The sequence below is a fragment of the Mirounga angustirostris genome, unplaced genomic scaffold, assembly GCF_029215605.1.
Source record: "Mirounga angustirostris isolate CCGP_5_RB_7025 unplaced genomic scaffold, mMirAng1.0.hap1 SCAF_2, whole genome shotgun sequence".
In the NCBI taxonomy this organism is placed as follows: domain Eukaryota; kingdom Metazoa; phylum Chordata; class Mammalia; order Carnivora; family Phocidae; genus Mirounga; species Mirounga angustirostris.
The window spans coordinates 40,200,848-40,228,448 of NW_026991710.1; the positions used below are offsets into that span (position 1 = coordinate 40,200,848).

At 38.5% G+C, this 27,601-nt stretch overlaps 1 protein-coding gene across 4 annotated transcripts in view; it reads left to right on the forward strand.

Annotated features, from left to right (window-relative positions):
• LOC123848589 (neutrophil gelatinase-associated lipocalin-like) overlaps positions 1-25,637 on the forward strand; it is a 41,600-nt gene extending 15,963 nt beyond the window's left edge. For 2 of the 4 annotated variants that reach the window (XM_054508933.2, XM_064584451.1), the window contains 2 exons: positions 6,620-6,706; positions 9,639-11,077. In XM_054508933.2, the coding sequence (XP_054364908.1) occupies positions 9,675-10,064 (390 nt within the window). In that variant the 5' untranslated portion in view covers positions 6,620-6,706; positions 9,639-9,674 and the 3' untranslated portion in view covers positions 10,065-11,077. The other 2 variants (XR_010409389.1, XR_006791830.3) reach the window with 2 other exon arrangements.
• Positions 25,638-27,601: the final 1,964 nt, after the last annotated feature.

Here is a 27,601-nt window from a genome sequence, read left to right on the forward strand (position 1 = left end):
ATGTTCAACATCACTTGGCATCAGAGAAATATAAAAACCACAATGAGATACCACCTTACACAGATCAGAGTGGCTAAAATTAACAAGTCAGGAAATGACATATGTTGGCGAGGATGCGGAGAAAGGGGAACCCTCTGCACTGTTGGTGGGAATGCAAGCTGGTGCAGCCACCCTGGAAAACAGTGTGGAGGTTCCTCAAAAAGTTGAAAATAGAGCTACCTTCTGACCCAGCAATTGCACTACTGGGTATTTACCCCAAAGATACAAACATAGTGATCCAAAGGGGCACCTGCACCCCAGTGTTTATAGCAGCAATGTTCACAACAGCCAAACTATGGAAAGAGCCCAGATGTCCATCAACAGATGAATGGAAACAGAAGATGGGCGGGGTGTGATGGAATATTATGCAGCCATCAAAAATGGAATCTTGCCATTTGCAACGATATGGATTGAACCAAGAGGGTATTATGCTAAACGAAATAAGGCAGTCAGAGAAAGACAATTATCATACGATTTCACTCATATATGGAATTTAAGAGACAAAACAGAGGATCATGGGGGAAGGGAGGGAAGAATAAAACAAGACAAAGTCAGAGAGGGTGACAAACTATAAGAGACTCTTAAACTCAGGAAACAAACTGAGGGTTGCTGGAAGGGAGGGGTGGGGGTATGGGGTAACTGGGTGATGGACATTAAGGAGCACATGTGATATAATGAGCACTGAATGTTATAGAAGACTGCTGAATCACTGAACTCTACCTCTGAAACTAATAATATACAATATGTTAATTAATTGAATTTTAATTAAAAAAAAAATAAGGACTATGACGTCTTATGCCCTGGGGTCATGGACTCATTGATAGCTACAACTGGTGGGGTGCCTGGGTGGCTCAGTCAGTTAAGCATCTGCCTTGGGCTCAGGTCATGATCTCCGGGTCCTGGGATCCAGCCCTGAGTTAGACTCACTGCTCAGTGGGGAATCTGCTTCTCCCTCTCCTTTTGCCCTCCCCCGACCCACTTGTGCCTTCTCTTTCTCTCTCTTAAATAAATAAATAAATAAATAAATAAATAAATAAATAAATAAATAAATAAATAAATAAATAAATAAAATCTTTTTTAAAAAAATAGCTGCAACTGGTTGTATAAGAAACTGGGATGAAGTCATGTTCTCCACCATCTCCCATAGGTTTCTACCCAGATGTGCTCAGCCAAATTAGTTCCAAATTAAGGGGATTTTGTACTACATGTGTTTAAAAAAAAGAAGAAATATGTTTGCGTCTTCTGTTCTCTTTTCCCCAAGTACAAATTTAAATACAGAAGAAATAAAGCAGTTATGAAGAACTCCCTCTTTCTGTACTTTGTTTTTCTAACATTGTATATTACTTCATAACATTGATAACACAATATGATGACCAAAAACAAGCTGGGCTTTTTCAGTTCAACTTAATTCTTGGCTTCTGAACAATAGTGGAACAAAGCCCATAGGAAAATTTGGCCAGGCAGACACATTGTTGTTACTTATTATGGAGTCTGCTAGAATTGATAGCAGACCTCTTGATCTTTTTTAAGAGATAAAAACAAACATCTTTCTCTTTTAAAAGAAATTTCTTCACGTTTGCTAATTTTGAATTTCTCCATTTTGAAATTTTCAGGTACATACTAGAAATTGTCCTCTGTGAGATTTCCTCTTCTTTTTTTCTTTATTGAGTTATAATTAACAAATAACATTATACCGAGGTTTCTTCTTAATTGCCTGCAAGATTTCATGAAATTAGCATCTACTGTATACCTTCACCTTGCACCTAGCTGGGGGACTCTCATCAAATTGCCAAGCGAGTAAACAAATAAATAAATTTCTCTTTGTGGAAGAAGATGGTCAATGAACTCAACTCTGTTTTCAAAATTGGCTTCATCCTAAGGCTGTTTTTCTGCCCTTCATAATTTTCTGCATTGTGAACTTTAACAGAAAAAAAAATGTCTTCAGTAGAATTCTTGTACCCCATTTAAACGGAAAGTTCTTGAACATCTTTCCATAATAATGCAACTGGAGTCCTCAAGGGCTGATATAAACATTCAAAAGGATGGCTTAACATATTACCGACTCCTCTCACAGGTCCTAAATGTAGGCACTTTAATTAAGTGTTAATAGCAAAGCAATGTGAGACTATGACTGCTGTATAGATAATGTTAGGGAAGAAACAGTATGGGGCAGCCTGGTTGGCTTCTCTCCTTCCTTGAAAGACCCAAAGCTAACTATCTCCTGATATGATGGAGAATATGAACCCTGTGCTGTATGAAATAGAAAAGTTAAGAATTCACAATAAAACCAGCAAATAATATTATTATTATAATATTTATTCAAAGAATCTGAAGTAAACAGTCACCTTGATGTAAAAAACCAAACATCAGTTGCCATATACACACATCCACAGACCTAACTGTACTAATACATTTTTTAATTTGCTCGCTTAGATAAATCTACTAAAGGAAACAAAATGCAAAGATCTGTTATTTTCTCCCTCTTTCATCTGCTTTCAACCCCAGACTCAACCCCAGCACCCAGCACTGAGCTCCCCACACAGCCCCCGGCTATTGGCCATCACACAGATCTTCATTCTGCCTGAGCCCGAGCCTTCTCTGGTGGTTCCACGCACAAGTCCCAGCATTCTGTGAGAGTGGAGTGTTGGGATGGACAGGAGCTTTTTCAGGTGCCATCTGTCCAGAGCAGCACTGTTGAGTAGAAATATAATGTGCGCCACAAATGTAGGCCACACGTAATGGAAAGTGTTCTAATGGCCACTTTTAAAAAAGTAAAAAGAAATAGGCAAAATTAACGTTAATATATCTTATTTCTTTATTAAAGTGTAATTAATACACAATGTATGTAAGGTTCAGGTGTACAACATATTGATTTGGCATTTCTGTATTTCACTCAGAGCTCACCATGATAAGTGTAGACACCATCTGTTACCATGTGACATTGTTACGGTATTATTGACTATATTCCCTGTGCTATATTTTTCATCTCTGTGATTTGTTTATTTTATAACTGGAAGTTTGTACCTCTTAATTCCCTTTTTCTATTTTGCCCATCCCCTCGACCTCCCCTTTGACAACCACCAGTCTGTTTTCTGTCTTTAAGAGTCTGTTTTTTGTTTGTTCATTTGTTTTGTTTTTTAGATTCCACATATAAGTGAAACCATATGGTATTTGTTTGTCTTTCTCTGCCTGACTTATTTCACTTAGCATAATATCCTCTAACTCCATCCATGTTATCACAAAGGGCAAAATCTCATTATTTTTTTAATGGCTAAGTAATATTCCTCTGTGTGTTTGTATGTGTGTGTGTGTGTATCTTATTTAACTCAATTTATCCAAAATATCTTTTATACATATAAAAATTATTAGTGAGATATTTTACATGTTTCTTTTTTTATACTAAGCTTTCAAAATTTGGTGTATATCTTGCACTTACAGTACATCTCTATTTGGATTAGCCACTTTCAGGTATTCAGTAGCCATACATACTTAATGACCTCATATTGGAGAACATGGGCCCAGAGGACACCGTGGTCACACATTCACAGAGGGGTGGGCAGGAAAATGGTATTACCTTTCACTATAGTAGCCATCACACTTTGGGAAACACTGCCACTGGATTTTCCACAGCCCGAGTTCATAATATCAAGGGATCTCTCTAGACTGAGATTCTGTAGTTGACCCTAAAATTGCCCGCAATCTCCTCAGAGATGTTTCAGGAACTCCAGACTAGGGATTGATTACCCCATTTTAGAATAGATACTTCAAACTGGAACAGTCCTGGTGGGACTCACTTTGATCTGAATTGCTACTCTTTTGGGCCGTTGCTGAAACTACACAAAATTCCAGGCTAGAGGCTGAAGAGCACTTTGTTAGATACTGGATTATATTTTTTCCTCTTTCTCCAGGCAAATTCTGTGATTTTACAATCCAAGCTTTCAAAGTTGTTGATTGTCAATGAGCTGCTCCTGTAGTATTTCTACCATACTCTAATTCTATTTTATCTCAAGCCATGTGTACAGTCAATATGGAGTGTGAAAAAACTGTTTAAAGCATAAAGCCATTTTTTTTAAAATTATCCTTACTGCATGTAAAAATAGCCTGCATTCTGTCATCTTGAGTGAGGATTGTTTAGACTAGGCACACAGCTCTGCTGTCTGAATCTACTCAGTTCTGTTTCCATTGACAATATAGGTCTGGCCTAACTATCCCGGGTTTGTTGGGGTCTTTTTTTTTATGTTTTTCTTAAAGGAAACTATTTAAACATGAAAAATAACTAGTTTTGAAGATTTGGGCATTTGTAGTCCAATGAGTCATAAAATGGTAGAATTACATATTTTCATAGATGATGAAAGAGAGGCCATCCAGGCAAACTCCTTATATTGTAGATGTGGACAGTTCTCCTTAAAATATCTTAAAGTCTTGGGGTGCCTGGGTGGCTCAGTCAGTTAAGCATCCAACTTTTGATCTTAGCTCAGGTCTTGATTTCAGGGTTGTGAGTTCAAGCTCTGCATTGGGCTCCACACTGGGCATGGAGCCTACTTTGAATAAATAAATAAATAAAATATATTATTTTATATAATAATATATCATGTTATATAAAATAAGTACATATATAATATATATTTATATATAAATATATATATGAAAATCTTGATCTGTATTTTAATCCAGAGGTTTTTCAAAAATCAAGATATTTCAAATCATTTACATTCTTAGGAAATGATCATAATTTAAAATTTTTTAAAATTTAGCTCATTGATTCAACAATCATTTATTGGGCATCTCTTATGTGCTACAAGTCTGGTAGATGCTGAGAACACACAGACAAATGATTTCATTCCTGTTCATATTTATTCCAATATATTATGATATACTATGATAGAAGTCTACACGATTTGTAATGCTTTCAATAAACAACTAATAGTTTAACCAACGTATTATTGTTATATACAATATATAAAGATTCTTTTATTTCGTGGTTAACCACAGTGGTAACATTAACGAGAAACTACAACTTTAGCCAGAGACACTATAATAATGTAGCAGAAGACATTCAATGACAGATAGAAGGTTATTAAAACACTACAATGCCTTACCACAGGAGAGTGGGATTTTATGTATAAATAAAGGTTATTTCTTCAAGGTGCATTCAAGGAAATGTACCTGCAAGCAATGAAAAACAAAATGCTTGTAATTACTTTGTCGTATCCTCTAGCCCAGCACCCCCAACCCTCTGTTGCTCTCCCTTTAGGCAGGTGAGCCTGAAAGTGGTGTGGGGACAAACAGCCTGCTTGTGCAGCCTGAGCTTAATTACCAGCAGTTTTGAGGAGTGCTGACGACACTAGCTGGTCGATATCTGGAAGATGAGTTTGGATGTAGTATCCCCACTGTAGAGAGAGAAAATCTCCAGCTCCAGCCATTGCCATTTCTAGGACTCCAGAATCATTCACCAATCATATATGTCTCCACAAATATCAAAGGTTTAGTACTCTTGATATTCTTTTGTAATTTAAGCATCATGAAATTCCAAACTCTTGAATATGAAATTCTAGAATATGAAATTGCTAATGGAAGATTGTTTATAGAAAAAAAAGACTAAAAATCTTTAAAATCTGGCACATATAGGCACTCAATATTTGTTGAATAAGTGAATGTAAGGACAATAGAATATAATAAATTTCATTTGGTATCAGATTACTAGGCCACCTAATATTTATGATGAATGTAGTTCATGGGAAAGTGTTGCTATATGAAATAATTGTATATACTTAATCTCAAATTTAAGAGTCAATCATTGTTGAGTCATCTATGAATTTATCTAGATATTTTTAATTTCTATGATAGTTGCATAGTCTATATGATTTTTAGGAATAATTTCCAAATGTTTATATTACACTGTAAAGATACACTTCTGTTCAAAAATTGCCATTTTTTAAAGATTTAATTATTTATTTGACAGAGAAAGAGAGAGTACAAGCAGGGGGAGCAGCAGAGGGAAAGACAGAAGCAGTCTCTCCATTGAGCGGGGAGCCTGATGCGGGACTCCATCCCAGGACCCTGGGATCATGACCTGAAGCGAAGGCAGTTGCTTAACTGACTGAGCCACCCAGGTGCCCCCAAAACTGCCATTTTTATATCTCTTACTTATATTCCAATGATATGGTAGTTAGTGGAAAAAAACAAAAAAGTATTTTCCTGGATATATTTTGAAGCAATTCATGGATAAGTTTTTAAATTTACTTTTCATCTTCATGTAATGTTGGAAATGGCTCTCAGATTAAATGATCATCTAGTATATGGAGGAGACTTCTATTGGAAAACTCTATACTAACTGAATGCTAATGGATCAAGTAGTCAATTGGATATTGAAAAACATTATTAAGCATGACAGGTATTATCTATAGAGTAGGGCAAACAAATTTAAAGTTCTATGTATAAGAAAGTAAAAAATAAGGATTAAAATACTTTGAAGTGCATAAATTACATAAGTTTTAACAAGGGAAATTTTAGGGGAAATATGAAAAGTCCTAAAAATTTATGTACTGTTTGATTGAGCAATTCTGTCCTCGTGTTGCAGGATTGCAGGGTTCTTGTCTCACGGAGTCGAAGAATGAATCTCACGGACACAAAAGGGTGAAGTGAAGTGAAAGTTTATTAAGTGAAGGTAAGAGAAGAAAGGAAAGGAAAAAGCTCTCTAGAGTGAGAGGGGTCCCAAATGGGTGGCCACTGAGGGCTCTTAGGGGCAGGCTTTTTTTGAGAACTGACTGGGAAGCTTGTGGCCTTGAGATTCTTGTGCTGTCTTGGTTTGTTCCCTTATCTCTTGTTCAGCTCTGTCTCAGCATCTCCACCTGCCAGGAATAGTTTCGGAGCCTAGTGTAGAGTCAGGGGCCTCCTATCTCTCCTGTCTATACCTTACCCGCTTCCCTACTCATGGGACAGGACCTGTGGCCAGAAAGAGCTGTACTGGGATTGTAAGGAGTGACTGATTGTATACTTTTCAATTGGTGGGGATTAGAGATAGCGCAAGTCTCCAAGGAATCTGGAAGCAAGACTTTCAGGACCTTGAGGGGCCAGCTGCTGCCAAGATAGAGTTACTTTTAAACATTAAGGCACTAAAGGCAGCCACAAGTTCCTTGAGGAAGGTCATGCTCTGCATGCATCAGGTATCTGTCAGTGGGCTGCGAACTATAAGGAGATTTCAATTTAAGCTACATTTCTTTTGCTTTTGTTTCCCACATCACTGGGGCTATATCCTAAAGAACTATTCATGGACATGTGTAAAAAGTTATTAAGGGGCACCTGGGTGGCTCATTCAGTTAAGCAACTGCCTTTGGCTCAGGTCATGATCCTAGGGTCCTGGGATTGAGCCTTGCATTGGGCTCCCTGCTCAGTGAGGAGTCTGCTTCCCCCTCTGCCTCTGCCCCTCCCCCTGCTCATTCTCTCTCTCTCTCTCAAATAAATAAAATCTTTAAATAAATTAATTAATTAATTAAAATAGAAAGTTATTAAGAATAAGCTTCACTGGGGCTCCTGGGTGGCTCAGTCAGTTTAGAGTCTGCCTTTGGCTCAGGTCATAGTCCTGGAGTCCTGGGATTGAGCCTCACATTGGTCTCCCCGCTCAGTGGGGAGTCTGCTTCTCCCTCTCCTTCTGCCTGCCAACCCCTCTGCTTGTGCTCTCTCTCTCTGTCAAATAAATAAATAAATCTTAAAAAAAAAATGAGCTTCATCATTAGAATTCATAATATAAAAATTAAAAATGATTTGGTATATTTACATATATTATGACCCAACCCTATGATAGAATACTATGCATATTTTATATATGTATAAATATAAGAATGTCTTAGATATAATGTTTTATTTTTTTTTAAAGATTTTATTTATTTATTTGACAGAGAGATACATAGCGAGAGAGGGAACACAAGCAGGGGGAGTGGGAGAGGGAGAAGCAGGCTTCCCGCCGAGCAGGAAGCCCGATGCCGGGCTCGATCCCAGGACCCCAGGATCATGACCCGAGCCGAAGGCAGACGCCTAACGCTGAGCCACCCAGGCACCCCAGATATAATAATGTTTTAGAAGAATATTTAGTGGGGCACCTGGGTAGCACAGGTGTGCCTGTGGCTCAGGTCATGATCCCAGAGTCCTGGGATCGAGTCCCTCATTGGGCTCCCTGCTCATCTGGGAGCCTACTTCTCCCTCTCCCTCTGTCACTCCCCCTGCATGTGATCTCTCTCTCCCTCTGTCAAATAAATAAATAGAATCTTAAAGAAAAAGAATATTTAGTGACATATTTTACATGTCATACCAAAAAAGAATAGGGAAAAATAAATTTATAAAACCAATGGACTTTATGACTTCATCTTTGGTTAAAATGTACAGATATATGCATAGAAAAAAGACTGAAATTATGATATAAAATATTAATAGGTGTTACCTCTGGGTGGTATGCTTATAGATTTTTATGTTCTTTTTTTGGTATATTTTCCATATTCTACAATTAGCATGTATTCTTTCTATGATCACCTTTTCAAATTTATTTTTTAAAAACTCTCCTTGTTAGCTGTTTTACTGAATTTAAAGTAATGATTTTATATAGCGGTGCCTGGGTGGCTCAGTCGTTAAGCGTCTGCCTTTGGCTCAGGTCATGGACCCAGGGTCCTGGGATCAAGCCCCACATCAAGCTCCCTGCTCCGCGGGAGGCCTGCTTCTCATCTCCCACTCCCCCTGCTTGTGTTCCCTCTCTCGCTGTGTCTCTATCTGTCAAGTAAATGAATAAAATCTTTAAAAAAAAAAAAAAGGTAATGATTTTATATTTAAAAAAAACTCAATAGTTTAAGAACAAAAACAGTCCTTAGTACAGGCTAGAGAGATTATCGTAAAAAATGAGGAAAGCATCACTTATAAACATGCAAGAGAGCATTAAAAGGCAGGGATTCTCTCTGCCCCACCTCTCTGAAAGTTAAATGTCTATCTATGGAGAATCCGGGAAGTAAGGGTATAATTTTTAAGTATTAGTAATGATGAATAGATTGTTCTTTAATTTTGCTTTAAAACAGTTTGCATAATGAGGAAAATTCACCAAGGATATTTTAAACCTTGGCTTGATTCACCCAACTCGTCTTAGGGAGAAAGTAATTTTTCTACTTCTCACAGTCATTAAAAAGGACGCTGTGCTACCTTGTTCTCCCTGGTGGAAGAAAGATAGGTAGTGTGTCATCTTTGTACATACATCCTACTATTCAAGCATTCAGCAAGACAGAGTAGGGTATGAGCTATTTCATTATGGATATGCAAAGTAGTGACTCGTCTAATCCTTCCAGGAAAGAAATTTCTTAACAAATGACATAGCAGTAGGCACCAGGTGTTACAAATCCCAGCTGTCATCCACAGAACTAAGAGTGATGTGGGAAACAAAGGCAAAAGAAAAATTAAATTTTCTTACTACCTATAGCCCACTGACAAGTCCCTGAAACAGGCAGAGTGACATTCCTCTAGAAACTTGGCTGCCTCACTCAATGTCAATAGAGCAGAAGGCAAACTTAGCCCGACCCCCAGGATCCTGTAAGTTACTTTAACATATAAAAATTCCCTTGGAGAATTCAATTAATACAGAAAAACGAGCCCAGTTGAAGATGTACACCACCACCTACCAACTGAAAGACAACCGCAGCTACAACGTCACCTCCACCCTGATCAGGAACCAGCGCTGCGACCACTGGATCAGAACTTTTGTCCCAAGTTCCCTGCCTGGCCAGTTCACCCTGGGCAACATTAAGCGTTACATCGGAGTGCAGAGCTACACCGTGCAGGTGATGACCACCAACTACAACCAGTTTGCCATGGTGTTCTTCAAGAAAGTTTACAAAAACCAGGAGTACTTCAAGATCACCCTCTATGGGAGGACCAAGCAGCTGCCCACTGCTCTGAAGGAATACTTCACCGGCTTTGCCAAATCCCTGGGCCTCACCAATGACCACATCATCTTCCCTGTCCCCACTGACCAGTGCATCGATGATAAGTGAATGAGTATGCGGTGTCCCCCGTCTCTCTCCACCCCATCACCCTCACGCTGACCTCTGCCCAGGGCACCGCCCAGCTGTTCCACCGACCCGGACACCAGGAGAGAGCCCGGAGACCCTTCTCACCACACAGCCCACCAGCTGCTTCCCAGGCTGCCCTTCTGATGGAACCCCTCCTTGCTTGCTAAATAAACACATGCGCCCCCCCCAAAAAAAAAAATTCCCTTGGAAACTTCCTTTATCTCTACCCCCCAAGATACAGGTTGGCAATCATCCGCCAAGCATATGACACACTGATATACATCTGAAAGGTCTCATGACTAAGGTTTTACTAGACAGTAATAAATGACCTTTCCCCAACAATAGCTAGCCCCCTCAAGGTCATGGAAACCTTGCTTCCATAATTCCATAGAGACTTTCGCTATCACCCTCCCAACCTGAAAGTATATAATGGGCCACTCCTCATGACCCCAGTGCAGCTCTTTCAGCCCACAAGTCCTGGCCCCATGCTTTCATAAAACCACCTTCTTTCTTGGCCATCGGCTTCGAACCCTAACATCTTTCCTACATAAGTAGGATGTTATGAGAGATATCTTGGCAACTTCTATGCAGTAATGTTTGTTGGTTTTTCTTTTTTAAAGAGTAGCATATTCCAGGGCGCCTGGGTGGCTCAGTCGGTTAAGCGTCTGCCTTCTGCTCAGCTCATGATCCCAGTGTCCTGAGACTGAGCCCCACATCGGGCTCCCTGCTCAGCAAGGGAGCCTGCTTCTCCCTCTCCCTCTGCCCCTCCTCGTGTGTGCTCTCTCTCTCTCACTCACTCTGTCTCTCAAATAAATAAATAAAATCTTTTAAAAAAAGGAATAGTGTGAACGATAATAATTGTTAAGCAACAAAAGCCCATCTATCTGGTTCAACTCCTGCCCTCCCCAAGACAAAAACTGATACTGTCACCAACCAGACCCCAAGACCTGACCTTTACTGCTCACCTGCTTGTACCCACTGACCTTTGTCCCACATTTTCCCTTAAGCTCTTTTTCCACCTTATCTCTTACTCTGGCAAAAGACCTGACTAGCCTCCTGTGAAGGAAACTGAAACTACACCTTGAGCAATAACAACTGCCCAGATGAAGAGCTCCAGCAGCCCAGACCACTCAGACCAGTTTGAGCTTAACTCCTGACGCACACCTGAGCAGATGGACCATGGAGTGACCCATGGAGTGACCCATGAAGTGACTGACACTACCCTTACCTCATTGTAATACTAAAATCCCCACCCCAGGAAGAGCACAAGCCTCATTTACATGACGATACAATGTATTTATAGGCATGTGTCCTTAAGGTGCAAACTTCACTTTATGCCTGCCTCTACATACAATGACAAGGCTCTCCTTTCTAAATATTCATCTTAACCCTAAATAAAAGGAACCCATTCACCCTTGCTTGGGGAGCAAGGGCTTTGGAAGTTATACTTATTTGCTGCAAATAAAGTTTCCTTTGTGTGATAACTGCACTCTCATTCATTCAGTTACGATGTGTACTAAACCTGTGAGTTGGTGAGAACCTCCTCCATTTAGCTCAGGGAAAACATTTGCCCAAAGTGCAGCCAGTCTTAAGATTACCCACTATCTTCACACTCTAAGGATTTGTCTTAGTTTCTTCTGCTTCCAGAGACATTTTAGGGATATAGAACCAGGGAATGTATAACACAGACAAATAGGTCTCATCCAGGTAAATTCTCTAAGTACTATGCCAGTTGTCTGGTCGTTAAGGTCGTTAAGACAAGCAAATGAAATGATATGATTAATAATTTTAGCTACATTAAACTTAAAATTTCTATTTATCTAGAGCCTTAAAAACAAAGTAATCAATATAAAGGAGGGAGAAGGTGTTTGCAAGGCATAGAAAAAAGGATTAAGATCCATAATAAAGAACTCTTACAAAGAATATGACAACCCAAACAAAATGAGCAAAGATATAAACAGGTATATCACAGAGAAAGAAAAACCCAATAGCAAAAACATGAAAAGAAGCTCTGCTACTATTAATTAAGAAATGCAGAAAATAATGGATCATGGATCACCACATCAAAAACCAATGATGTATTGTATGGTGACTAACATAACATAATAAACTTAAAAATAATAATAAATTTAAAAAAAAAAGAAATGCAATTGGCGTGACCACTGTGAAAAACAGTATGGAATTTCCTCAAAAAAATAAAAATAGAAATACCATACAATCCAGTAATTCCAATAGTAGGTATTTACCCAAGGAAAATGGAAACACTAATTTGAAAATATACAGGCACCCCTATGTTTTTTGTAGCATTATTTACTGTAGCCAAGATAATGGAAGCAACCCAAGTGTCCACTGACTGATGATGAATGGATAAAGAAGATAGAATGTTAGCCATAAAAAAGAATGAGATCTTGACATTTGCAGCAACTTGAATGGGGATAGAGGTATCATGCTAAGTTAAATATGTCAGACAAAGAAAGATGAATGCCATATGATTTCACTTATATATGAAATCTAAAAAACAAAATAAACAATAAAAAAAACAGAGACAGAATCATAAATACAGAAAACAAATTGGTGGTTGCCAGAGAGCAGGGGGTTAGGGGGATGGGTGGAATAGGTAAAGGAGATGAAGAGGTACAAATGTCCAGTTATAAAGTAAAAAAGTCACAGGGATGAAAAGTACAACATAGAGAATATCATCAATATTGTAATAACATTGTATGGTGACAGATGGTAACTATACTTACAGTGAGCATCTTGTAATGTATAGAATTGTCAAATCACTATGTTGTAGACCTGAAACTAATATAACATTGTATGTCAACTATACTTCAATATTTCATAAGAAAATGGAATGCAAATTTAAGTAATAAAAAGATCATTCATATCCTTCCAGGTGGAAACAAAGTATAAAGTCTGACAGCACCAAGTATAGGAGAGGATATGAGTTGCTGATAGGAGTTTAAATTGGTACAACCATTTGGAAACCAATTTGGCAATACATAGTAAAACTGAAGATGTGGTTACACCATGACTCAGGGCAATTTTTTTTACTACAGAGAAACTTGCCCAACATATACACAAAGAACATACAAGGATAGGGGCACTTGGGCGGCTCAGTCGTTAAGCGTCTGCCTTCGGCTCAGGTCATGATCCCAGGGTCCTGGGATGGAGCCCCGCATCAGGCTCCTTGCTCCACGGGAAGCCTGCTTCTCCCTCTCCCACTCCCCCTGCTTGTGTTCCCTCTCTCACTGTGTCTCTCTCTGTCAAATAAGTAAATAAAATCTTAAAAAAAAAAAAAGAACATACAAGGATATTTATTACACCTTTTGAGACAGTAATAAATAAAAACATAAAAACAGTCTAGTTCTCTATCAGCTGGGAAATGAATAAACAACATGATTATTCATACAATGGATTTCCATAAGTAGTTAAAATGAGTAGATCATATCTACATGTATCAAGGTGGATAAATTTAAAAAATATTATACTAAGTAAAAATGAAATTAAATAGTAATAGGATACATTTGACATGCATAAAACAATGTTAGGTAAGTATATATATTATAATATTTTTTTATTTAGAAAAAACATTCTTATTTTGAAAATTTTATTTATTCATTTGAGAGAGAGAGAGAGCGAGCATGAGGGAGGAGAGTGGCAGAGGGAGAGGGAGAAGCAGACTCCCCGCTGAGCAGGGAGACCAATGCAGGACTTGATCTCAGGACCCTGAGATCATGACCTTAGCCAAAGACAGACACTTAACCAACTGAGCCATCCAGGTGCCCCTAGAGAAAAAACATTCTTAAGCAAAGATGATAAAATGTAAATATTTAAATTCAGAGTGGTGAGTAAATGGTTGTAATATTATTTCCTGTATGTTTTACATATTTAATAATTAAATAATTTTGTTTAAGTTATTAATAAGGAAACACTCAAATTTCTTTGGAGAGATATGAAAGCAAGGCATATGGAAGCAGTCTTGTAGGGCTTGAATTCATTAGTAGAGTTAATTTCATCCCTGTGATAAGTTCTTGATGTGAGAGTAAGCTCCAATTAAGCCCATGAACATCCTTTTTCAAGTTTACATTAAGTGGTGGACCCTTTTTATTTATCTCCCAAGGCATGTGTGACAAATAAAATTTAAAGTGTTTCTCAAGCTTTCTTTCACCTTATAGTTACTAATCAAAAGACAGAGTTAGGCAGTGAGAGACTTGCTCATTCTGACTTCTAATTAGTCTTTGTTAATTTTGCAAATTACTTGTCGTTGCCATTTCACAACCTCTTTGGGTTACTGATTTGAGCTGTTTGATTTTCTCTGGCATCAGATACATTTTATAAACATGTAAACAAAACATATTTTAAAGAAATCCAAACTAAAAAATATCTTTATGCCACCATTTGGTGACCATCACAGTAACTGTTGGTTCAGTCAAGAATCATCAGTGGATGATTGGATAAGTAAAAGTTCGATGAGAAACTATATATAATCTCAAGGGACACTGGGTGACTCGGTTGGGCATCCAACTCTTGATTTTAGCTCAGGTCGTGATCTCAAGGCTGGCATTGGGCATGGAGCTGGCTTAGGATTCTCCCTCTCCCTCTACCCCTCTTGCCCCTCACTAAAAAAGAAAAAAAAAGATATAATCTCAAAATATCTCCCTACAAATTGCTTTTTAATTACAAAGAAAAAAACATAGTAACTTTACAGTGGAGAAACCATACAGACATTGCTTTAACACAAGTAGCTGCAGTTAACATCATGACTACTGGGACACATCAATATATGTAGGACATGGTGCACTGAGAACACAGCATTGCTTCTGTGTTACCCCTTTTTTTTAAGATTTTATTTATTTTAGGGCGCCTGGGTGGCTCAGTTGGTTAAGCGACTGCCTTCGGCTCAGGTCATGGTCCCGGGGTCCTGGGATCGAGTCCCGCATCGGGCTCCCTGCTCTGCGGGAAGCCTGCTTCTCCCTCTCCCACTCCCCCTGCTTGTGTTCCCTCTCTCGCTGTGTCTCTCTCTGTCAAATAAATAAATAAAATCTTTAAAAAAAAAAAGATTTTATTTATTTTATTTGAGAGAGAGAGCATGCACACACATGCGTGAGTGGCAGGGAGGGGCAGAGGGAGAGAATCTCAAGTAGACCTGCACTGAGCATGGAGCCCAATGCGGGGCTTGATCTCATGACCCTGAGATCATGACCTGAGCCCAAACCAAGAGTCCGACACTTAACTGACTGAGCCCCCCAGGTGCCCCACTTCTGTGTTACTCCTGCTCCAAATGCGTGACCTGAGTCTAAGCACGAGGGACCATCAGACAAGTTCAAATTGAGGGACACTCTACGAAGTAACAAGCCCGCTGCTTCAAAAATGTCAAAGTCACAAAGAAAACCTGAGAAATTATTCAAGATAGAAAAGTCAAGCAAAATGGCAACTACATGCAGTTACGAAATCCCAGATTACATTGGATCCTGGACCAAAACATTTTTCTTTTGTTTTGAATATCAGTGGGTAATTCATTGCACCTTGTTGCTTTTGTTAAGAAGCCTCAGAATGCAAATTTAATATAAAGTACTTTAAATATCTGCACCATAAAATGAGAATAAAACTGTGAAGCCACTGCAGTCTCATCTTGCCACCCCATAAGAATAGATCCAATTCAAAAAGGTATTTCTCCATACTCTGCTCTCAAGAATTACAAACAAGTTTGTCAGAGCAAGATTGACAGAGAATTTCTCATACTTACAGGCCTTGTCTACAGATTCCGTATCATAAATTCGGGGACTATTGGCAGGAAGCCCATTAGCTGATCTAGTCTACTGTAAAGCTGAAAAGAGAGAAAGATAATTAATAAGACTGTCAGAACCAAATGACATTGGGTTTCACAGCTGCATTTAGAAACCCAGCAGGGGTAGGGGCGCCTGGGTGGCTCAGTTGTTAAGCGACTGCCTTCGGCTCAGGTCATGATCCTGGAGTCCTGGGATCCAGTCCCGCATCGGGCTCCCTGCTCGGCAGGGAGTCTGCTTCTCCCTCTCCCGCTCCCTCCTCTTGTGCTCTTTCTCTCTCTCACTCTCTCTCTCAAATAAATAAATAAAATCTTAAAAAAAAAAAAAAGAAAAAAGAAACCCAGCAGGGGTGCCCAGGTGGCTCAGTCAGTTTAGCACCGGGCTCTTGGTTTGGGTTCAGGTTATGATCTCAGGGTCCTGGAATCAAGCCCCGCATGGGGCTCAGTGTTCACTATGGAGGCTGCTTGTCCCTCTCCTTCTGCTCCTCCCCCTGCTCCTGCTTTCTCTCTTGCTCTCTCTCTCCATCTGTCTCGAGAATGAATGAATAAATAAATAAATAAAAAGAAAGAAAGAAAGAAAGAAAGAAAGACACACAGCGGCAGTCAGTCCAGCCTTGGCTTTGATGCAATGAATTCTACTTCCTGTATCATTTAAACTTAGTGGAATTGTTATGAAGATGTGTGGTATGCATCCCAGTTTCTTGGATAGTGTTCTTCATAATATTATATATTGACTGCAATATATAAAGTGAGTTTTTAGCTTTAGTTAAAAGTGAGCTTAGGGGCCCTTGGCTGGCTCAGTTTATAGAGCATACAACTCTTAATCTCAGGGTCATAAATTGAAGCCCTGCATTGGGCGTGTAGCCTACTTAAATATAATTTTTTAAAAAGTAAGTTTATTTTTCATTGATCATGTGACTTGAAGTTAATTACTTGACTTTTTGAGTCAAAGAGCTTTCATTTGCTAAATGATAGGATCAGAAATTTCTTGCCTCTAAGATTCTTTCCAGTTCTAGTTGCGAATTATTCCAATTCTTTAGTCAACATTTAGATTATCAGTAAAAGTGGCATATTTCTTCTAAGACCAAAATAGAAAACCTATTTTATTTAAAAGAAATTCCTTATGGTGGCTTATTTTATGAAATATGTTAGATGCATGGAATGTATAATTAAGAATAGAACAAACTTCCGTGTACCCACCATCCAGCTAAAATACAGAACATTACAGTTTTTCATCTATCATGTTGGCAAAATCCTTAAGTTTGACCAAAAACAGTCATTTTCATACATTGCTGGTGGGAGTGCAGAAATGGTATAAGGCGAATTTGACAATATCTAGCAAAATTATATATGCATGTAACCTTGGACAGCATTAACTGTATCTCAAAGATATAGAGGCAGAAATATGAAATGATGTATGTACAAGGTTATTCGTTGTAGTATTTTTATCATAGCAAAAGGTTGTAAACCATCCAATGTCCATCAATAAGGGAATGGTTTAAGAAATAGTGGTACATCTATATGATGAAATCCTATACCTCCATAAAAAAAATGCTCTATAAAATGCTATGGAATATGGACAGTATGTTACCTTCTGTGTAAGAAAGAGGGACTATAAATGTTTGTGTGTGTGTGTTATTTTTTAAAGTAGCAGTAGTAGGGTTAAACCAAAAGCCAATATAAAATGGCTGGGGCACCTGGGTGGCTCAGTCAGTTAAGTGTCTGTCTGCCTTCGGCTCAGGTCATGATCCCAGGGTCCTGCTCAGCAGGAAGCCTGCTTCTCCCTCCCCTGCTCACCCTGCTTGTGCTCTCTCTCTCTCTCTCTGTCAAATAAATAAATAAAAATCCTTTAAAAAAATTTAAAAAGAAAATGGTTACCTATAGTGGAAGAAAAAAAAAACAGGAAGCAGGAGATGTCAAATAACATATGAAAAGATGCTCAACATTATATGTCATTAGGGAATTGCAAATTAAAACAACTGTGGTATACCACTATATACATATTAGAATGGCTAAAATCCAAAACACTGACAGCACCAAGTGTTGGCAAGAATGTGATATAATAGGAACTGTCATTCATTTCTGGTAGAAATACAAAATGGTACAGCCACTTTGGAAAATAGTTTGGCAGTTTCTTATAAAACTAAACATACTCCTACCAAATCGTACCCCTTAGTATTTGCCCAAATAAGTTAAAAACATATCCACCCAAAGCCCTACACATGGATGTTTATAGCAGCTTTATTCATAATTGTTAAAACTTAGAAGTAACAAGATGTCTTCAGTAGGTGAATGGATAAACAACTGTGGTACATTCAGACAATGGAATATTACTAAGTTCAATAAAAAGAAATGAGCTATCAAGGGACAAAAGACATGGAGGAATCTTAAATGCATATTGCTGGGGCGCCTGGGTGTCTCAGTCGGGTAAGCCTCCGACACTTGGTTTCAGCTCAGGTTGGGCTCAGGTCCTGATCTCAGGGTCGTGAGGTGGAGTCCGCTTCGGGCTCTGACTGAGTGCTGAGTCAGCTTGAGACTTTCTCTCCCTCTCCCTCTGCCCCTACCCACCACACTCGCTTGCGCTCCCTCTCTCTCTAAAATAAATAAATAAATCTTTTTAAAAAATGCATATTGGTAAGTAAAAGAAGCGAATATGAAAAGGCTATATACTGTATGACTCCAATTATATGGCATTCTGGAAAAGGCAAAAGTATGAAGACAGTAAAAAGATGAGTGGTTGCCAGTGGTTGTTGAGGAGGAGGGAGGAAAGAAGGGACAGATGAATAAGTGGAGCATAGGGGATTTTTAGGGCCCTGAAACTATTCTGTATCATATTGTAATGGTGGATACATGTTATACATGTGTCAAACCCCATAGAATGTACAACACAAAGAATGAACCTTAGTATAAAACATGGTCTTTGGTTAATAATAATGTATCAACATTGGCTCATCAGTTGTAACAAATGTACCACACTAATACAAGATGTTAATAAAGGGGAAAGGGTGGAGGATGGGGGAAGGGGAAGGGAGTATATAGGAACTCTGTTCTTTCTTTCTTTTTTTTTTTATTTTATTGGAACTCAGTTCTTTCTGTCCATTTTTCTGTAAACCTAAAATTGCTTTCAAAAGATAAAATCTATTAAATAAGAGATGGAAATAAACCTTTCTGAATGAAATTTGTCAGATAGTTTTGATCTGGAACCTTGCAAATGTGGTTATTAAATAACTTAAAAACATAAGGTTAACTTAAAAAAATAAAAGAACAAAACAATCCCTAAAAATCTAAGCCAAACTGAAACAAGTGAGCTTAATTCTACATCAAGTTGATGGTACAACCAGAGAAGAGCTATTTCAGGTGATCGTGAAAGCAATATTTTGACTACATTTTTTTGTGGGATATATTCTAAAGACTATAGGAATGACAAAGAAATCTTAACCTATATTTAGTTGTTTTAGTGTTAATTAAAATACTGTGATTACTCTTTTGAAACTGTTATTTTAAAAATACCTATGCACATATATTCTAATAAAAATATTAATCATTAACAATTAACAATTACATATTTGCTTTTTCCTACCATATATTTTGATCCTTCCTGAAAGCAAATAATATGTTAATGTTATAAAAACAAATTTTTATCTTAAGAGAACAGAGATAAAATATAAAATAAAAAATTAGCTGAAATTTCTAATCTTCAATTTAAGTAGAAATTATCAGTATGAACTCATTATTTACTTTCTCTTTCAAAAAAATGGTTATTTCCTTGTTCTGCTAACTGGAAAAGTCTGGAAGTAATAATAACTTATTACTTATTAATAAGTTAATAATAACTTAATAGGGATGCAACAAGCAACCCTAGTGCCCAGAGTGTTGTCTCAAAATACCAAGGAAGCAAATTCTATGGTGAAATAGCTAATTTCAGATCTAGAATAAGAAATATACCTGGTGAATCTGGGGCCTGAAAACCAGGAAGCTATCAAACACTACAGGGGTTATGTCAAAATGACCAAGAGCCAAACTGAAGAGGCTCTGCTGGCTGAAATTGGCAACAATGTGAGCATCAAAAAGAATAATAAGGCACTTATCATATGATCTAATCGAGTAAAAGGATTCAGAGAAATGATTTCATTTTTAGGAATTTCTAAAAAACTTAAATCAAATCTATAGTGACAGAAAGCAGATCAGCAGTTGCTTCGGGCCAGAGATGGGGTAGGACTGACTGCAAAGGGGTGCAAAGGAACTTTTTTGATGATGGAAATGTTTTATATCCTGATTGTGGTGGTAGGTACATAGGTATGTACATTTTTCAAAACTCATTCAATTGTACTCTTTACATGGGTGCATTTTATTGCATATAAATTATACTTGAAGATAGTGTATTTTTAAAGAAATAATCATTGCAATGGATAAAAAATATGTAAAAATCCTGCCAGAATTCTTAATAATTCTTAATTTTTAAAAAAGATTTATTTATTTATTTATTTATTTAGACAGTGGGGGAGGGGGAGAGAAAGAGGGAGAGAGAGTTGTAAGCAGACTCCATGCTGAGCACAGAGCCTCTCACCTGGAGCTCGGTCTCATGACCCTGAGATCAGGACTGTGAGATCATGACCTGAACTGAAAGTAAGAGTCCGATACTTAACCAACTGTGCCACCCAGGCACCCCTTAATAATTCTTTTTTTTTTTTTTAAGATTTTATTTATTGGTCAGAGAGAGAGTGTGTGTGTGCAGGAGCAGGGGGAGTGGCAGCCAGAGGGAGAAGCAGGCTCCCCACTGAGCAGGGAACCCGTCTTAGGATTCCATCCCAGGACCCTGGGATCATGACCCGAGCCAAAGGCAGATGCCTAACCGATTGAACCATCCAGGCATCCCAATAATTCTTTAAATAAAACCTTTTTGGTCACCAAATTGCTAGGTTACCAGCTCATTATTCTAAAAATTGATAATTTGGAAATTATCAAACATATACTTCTTTTCCTATATGCGCTGGACTTCAAGGAAACTACTCATTGATGAGGGAGAGTTCTTTATAGAAGCACTGCAGTTAATAAATGCAGAAGGAATGATAAAATTAGATTATCATTTTTTAATCTTTTATGAAAGGATGGATCTAAGCAATGATTACCAATGGTTGCTAAAACCATGAGGTAAAAGGTTGATGAGGGACCTTATTCTTATATGTATTGATGGATGAGGTTGACCACATTTGAACCTACCGACTGCCAACCAGACATTATGTGCCTCTTGATGTGATACAATAGATAGTGTATAGCATCATGTGTGAAGTAGTCTTGCCTAAATAAATAAACCTGAATCTAAAACAAGCCTCTTGGTGGGGCACCTGGGTGGCTAGTCGGTTGAACACTGGGGTCTTGATTTTGGCTCAGGTCATGATCTCAGGGTTGTAAGATCAAGCCCTGCGTCCGGCTCTGTGCTCAGCACAGAGTCGGCTTGAGATTCTCTTTCTCTCCCTGTCCCTCTGACCCTCCCCCCACTCTCTCTCTCTAAAATAAATAAATAAAAACAGAGAGGGAGGCAAACCATAAGAGACTCTTAACTATAGGGAAAAAACTGTGGATTGCTGGAGGGGAGGTGGGTGGGAGGATGGGGTAACCGGGTGATAGGCATTAAGGAGGGCACTTGATGTAATGAGCACTGGGTGTTATATGCAACTGATGAATCACTAAATTATACCCCTGAAACTAATAATACACTATGTGTTAACTAAATTGAATTTAAATTTTAAAAATATATAAGAAAATAAATAAATAAATAAATAATAAAATAAATAAATAAAATCTTTTAAAAATAAAATAAAATAAAACAAGCCTCTTGGGGCACCTGGCTGGCTCAGTTGGTAGAGCATGCAAATCTTGATCTCAGGGTTTTAAGTTCGAGCCCCATGTTGAGTGCAGAGAATACTTAAAAAGTAAAATCTTAAAAAAACAAAAATCCAAACCTCTTAATCGAACTTTGTTTATAGGACATACCATTCTATACTCATTAAAATGATAAAACTCGGTAAGTCTGATCTTAGCAAGCTTGATGAAGATGTGCGACATTGGAAACTGTCACGTCCTACTGGTAGGAAAAGAGCAATTTGGCCCCCACACTTTGATTTTGACAATCTTTAACCCTAGGGAAAAAAATCACTTTCTTGCCACTAGATGGTGCCTATTGGCTTATCGGTTTATTGCACTGTCTTCTATTACATTGCTTCATTTCTCTTATTACTTCTAGTGGGTCTCTGGAGGAAAGGACTAGAGTCTCACCAAGAAGTTGTAATCTAGATCCAGTCAGCCATATGAGCCATATGAGCCGTATCTGCTTTCTGGCTTTGCACAATGTTGGCCCTGGGGACAAATCATTGACACTTGCTGTCTCCCTAAGGCACTTAGTTAATTCAGTTCCTTAGCAATATCTACCTTTAATACTTTAATACTGTAAAAAATACAAGAGTATTTTTCTGAAGAATATGTTTTTCAATATATTCTTATTATTTTCAATTAGACCATAATAAGAATAGCTACATTCTCTATGTTAAGTTGTTTTTGTTTTTGTTTTTTAGTTTGAGATCATTTCAAAGCTACAGAAAAGGATGCGAAGAAATCCTGTATACTCTTCATCCAGGACCCAGGTTCTCCTACTTATTAATATTTTACCATTCTCTCCCTCTCCCTTTCTCTCTTTCTTCCTCCCACCCCCACCTTCTCATTATCTCTCATACATAAATATACAAGATATAATCATATCTAATTTTCTAAACCATGTAAGAATAAGTTGCAGACATGATGCCCGTTGGCTTTATAAACAAGGGCACTATTCTACACAACTACAGCATACCTATCAAAATCAGGAAATTAACATTGATACAGTACTATCTAATCCACAGACTTCATCCATATTTCAATTATCCCAATACTGTCCATGATAACAAACATAAAACAGAACAAAATAAGCAAAAAACAAAACAAATAATTTTTTTTAAATTTTTTATTTTATTTCTTTATTTGACAGAGAGAGAGAGCCAGAGAGCACAAGCAGGAGGAGTGGCAGAGGAAGAGAGAGAAGAAGGCTCCCTGCTGAGCAGGGATCCCCATGTGGGGCTCGATGTGGGGCTCAATCCCAGGCCCCTGGGATCATGACCTGAGCCGAAGGCAGATGTTTAACTGACTGAGCCACCCAGGTGCCCCAACAAATAATTTTTTTAAAGCCTTCCTATTTTCCCCTTTCCTTTCTGTTCTGGACCCAACTGAGAAGCACGCACAGCATTAAGTTGTCATGTATTTTCTTCAATCTGGACAGTTTCTCGGGCTTTTCTTGTCTTTAAGATCTTGACATTTTTGAAGGTCAGACATTTTGAAGGCTTTCAATTTGGGTTTGTCTATTGTTTCCTCATGATTAGATTCAGGTTATGATTTGAGGGGCAGGAATATCACAAATGTGATGCTGTGTTCTTAGTGCATCGTATCAGGAAATCTACAATGTCATTTTGTTCTGTTACAGGTGATGTTAGCTCTTATCATTTTGTTTTTCCACTGCAAACTAATTAATTGGTTATTAACCTAAAAATAGTTTCTAAGTATTTTATAGGGAGATACTTTGGGACTATGTAAATATCCTTTTTCTCATCAAACGTTCATCCACTATTTTCCCTGAACCATTAATTACTAGGGTTGTTACCACATGGTGATTTTCTAATTACATTATTTCTTCTACATTAATTAGTTGGCATTCTACCATAAAGTAGAGCTTTCTATTTATTTATTCATTTCCTTGTATCAGTGTAGATTTATGGATTCCTATTTTATTCAGTAGTTTATAATGCATTATTAATATTATTTATTTTGGTGCTCAATTTGTTTCGTATTTGGCCAGTGGGAGCCTTTTCCAGTTGAATCCTGTGTCGTTTAACATGATCCCAATATTTTCTTAAGATTTTATTTATTTATCTATTTATTTATTTATTTTTAAATATCTTATTTATTTATTTATTTATTTGACAGAGAGAGAGACACAGCGAGAGAGGGAACAGAACCAGGGGGAGTGGGAGAGGGAGAAGCAGGCTTCCCGCCCAGCAGGGAGCCTGATGCGGGGCTCCATCCCAGGACCCTGGGATCATGACCTGAGCCGAAGGCAGACGCTTAACCGACTAAGCCACCCTGGGACCCCAACATGCTCCCAATATTTTTTGAGAGCTTCTTTATTTTCTGGAGCAAGCAGATGTTTCAGACTTAACTTGTGTTTTCCTTGGAACAGTCCTGGAATTGGCAACTTATCCAATGAACCCTGGTTCCTTTAAGTAAGGTGTTTAGAAACCAAGACCTGGGTGCTAAGTTGCTCTTTGTTATAAGAGCACCACTGGTTTCAGGCCTCTTGCCAGAAAGAGCCAGGAAAAGTTCTATGCCTACCCAACATCTATATCTATATCTATATCTATCTACACAGTAAAACAACTATGAGTTCACAACATTACCTATACATCCAATCCAATTCCACAGTTTGTTCTAGTGTTCCCCTTTCCGTATTTGTACTACTTCTCTGATAATAAGAAAATTGTCTCCCATCATCATTAATACATTTATTTTCCCTGTAAGTAACCAATATCCAGATCAAGGGAGCCATCTCCTCCACCTCCTTGGTTAACATCACCAAACCAAATCCACAGGCCACCTTCTCAGTCCTGGTCCTGCCACACCTGCCAGTGACACTATTTAGTCCCTCTGACCCCAAACAGTCTCCAGTCATTCGTGATTGCGCCCTCCCCTTCACTCTGCCCGTATAATCAACCACAAAGCCCTGATTATCCTGCCTCCTAAATATTCCCTGAATCTGTCTCCTTCTTTCTACTCTTTCCATGGATGGTATAACAGGTAAACTGTACCAACTGCCTAGCAAATCGTTGATGTAATTGAGGGCGCTGGTAGATTCTTTCTCCCTCCCCCTCTAATGTTTTTTGGCTGGTGACCAATTTTTAAGGGACTTATTAACCATAATTAGAGAGTGACATGTTTCCCAGGCCATGCTTGCTCTCTCCCCGATGATTATTCAGAGCCAGGAATTGAATGGGAGGAGTTAAGCTTTGGTCCTGGCCTGCAAGGTGGGGAGACGCTCAGATGACAGAGCTGTTCTGGTTGAAGGGTGGAGGAAGAGGCAGAAGGTGAGAGGCCATCTCTATTAGTTGAGCCCCCCTGGTGGCTTGGTATCTTCTAGCTTCCAGTCCTAACCTCTAACGGGCAAATTGAAAAGCCCAGCTCTTCTCTGTAATTCTGACAGGTAACTAATACAGCATTAATCAGCTACTAACTAATTGCTAAACTCCTATGGGTAGGTGAGTGCAGCTCAGCTTGGTGCTGCACCCTCTTTTCTAGTAATTTGTCCCAAGAGTTGAGTTAACTTCCCTGTCTTTTAACTATTTCACATTGTCACTGACCTTGCCTTATCAGCTCAGAGCTGATCTAAGAAGTGCAGGTGGGGTAGGGTTGGGAAAGTGGCTTTTCTTCTGATTATAAAAGAAATCACAACTTTCCAAAAACTGGGGGACAATGAAAAGAAAATAAAGAAAATGAAAGTCATCCACAATACCACAACTCTCTGATGTAATTTCTTCCAGTTTTTCTCTGCTCTTATAAAACAACTTGATATTATAAAAGGTATTTCCTTTTATATCTTTTTTCTTAACATTATGATATCAGCATTCTTCCATTTCATTTAAAATCTTTTGAAAATATTATTAATGAAAACATAGATGTGTCCTAACAATATCCCAATTTTTACATTGAGGTTGTTTCCAGTTATTTTACAATCATAAATATTGCTGGAATAAACACTTGTGTACATAAATCTTTGTCCATTGATAATTATTTTCTTATGTTCGATTATAGATGTAGAATTATCTGGCCAAAGTTTGAACATAGTTAAGTTCTTGGAACATACTGCCTAATTGTTTTCCAAAAAGCTTGCTGGGGAAAAAAAAAAAAAAAGCTTGCTGGAATTTACACTTTCATCAGTCGTGTGTGAAAGTGAGTACCCTTCTCACTCTAGCAACACTGCACCATAAAGGATTGGATAAGAAGCAAGATAGGAAGATAAAAAGGAAGATAAATGGAAAAAAAACAGATCAAGTAGTCACTTGAGGAAGAACATTCCTATCTGACTTCCATCTTTTTACACTAGGATTTGATGGTGATATGTAGCCATTCTGATTTTCTTAGGCGCTTTTAGCCTTGGACACTATGTATACATCGAGGGAAAGAGAAGATTCTAAATTGCAAGATGCTTTGGTGGTGCTGGACGCTCAGCTTTATTATTTGGTAGGTAGGTTAAAGACATTGAATTGCCCAGGCTGGACACTTTAGAGCATCCTCTCTCCCTCTTTTCTCTTACCCTTCACATCTGATCAATCAACACAGCCAGCCACTCTGCCTCTTCTCTATCTGTCTCCATGTCCTCACCCCATTAGCTTCTCAGGTTCAGGCTGTCATCACTCTTCACCTGAACAAATGCAATAGCCTCCTAACAGATCTCTCTCAAATCATCCTTCACACAGAGCAATCTGTCTAAAGCATAAATCTAGCCATGTCATCTTCTGGTTTAAATACCCACAAGGGTGTTTAATTGCCTGCAGAATAAGGATCAAGCTCTTTATCCTGAAGACAAGGGTATTGTCTATTCCCCTCTGTTACTACTGCTTACTTTCTCCTGCCTTGAGCCTTATACATCATTAATAGCATGTTATTTACTGCCCAAACATCATTCTATTTCTTGCCTCTAATTTGCTCATTCCCACTACCTAACACACCTTTCCCTCCTCCCTGATAATGGCAGGGTTACACCTTATCCTTTTTCAAAGATAGTAATTGCCCCTCCTTGGGATCATATCACATATCCGGTTTGGACATATGATTTGTTTTGGCCCATAACATGTGAGCAGAATTATGTTTGTCACTGCCAAGTATAAGCTTTAAGAGTCAGAGTGTAGCTTGCTATGCTCTCCTCATGCCCCACCCCTGCAGCTGTGAGATCAGCAGTGCTCCAGGTAGAGAAGCTTCATCAGCTGGGTCCAAAAGTGAAGACAATACGGACAATCTGCAATAGACATGAGTGAGGGATAAACTTTTGTTGCTGTAAACCACTGAGATTTTGTAGTCATTTGTCACTGCAGCATAATGAATCGTACTCTGACTGATACAATGGCCATCTCCTAATCATCCTTCACACAAGGTACTACCTCTAATGAGGTTCTATAGTACATGTCTGGCTGCCATGTTTGGTGATACAAATAGACTTCCTATTTGGGAACCATCATTGCCCAAACCATGAGTTTGGGCAGGGGGCAGTTTCTGCCTCCCACCAAGGAGGCCAAAAAGAACCAATACCTGTTCTCCCAGATTCCTCACAGCTAGGGAATAGGCGTGTGACCTAATGTCAACCATCTAGAAACTCCCTACACATGACGTGGAGTCTTGATACAAAGAAGCAAGAATGGGATATTACAGCGTTAATTCTGGTGCTGGGGGCAGCATCCGGTGGAGTGACAGCAGTGAGAGCAGAGTTAAGGGCTGAAAACAGTGAATGTCCTGTAGCGACAAGATAAGCAGACTGTTCCGGTGGTGTGATCCAGCTGTGTTCCAGATGGCCTCGTCCCCTTATTTCCTGCTCACTTTCTGAGCCCACTTTGCCAGTTCTCCTACAATTCTTTGATGTACCCAATGTCCTTCCAATCAA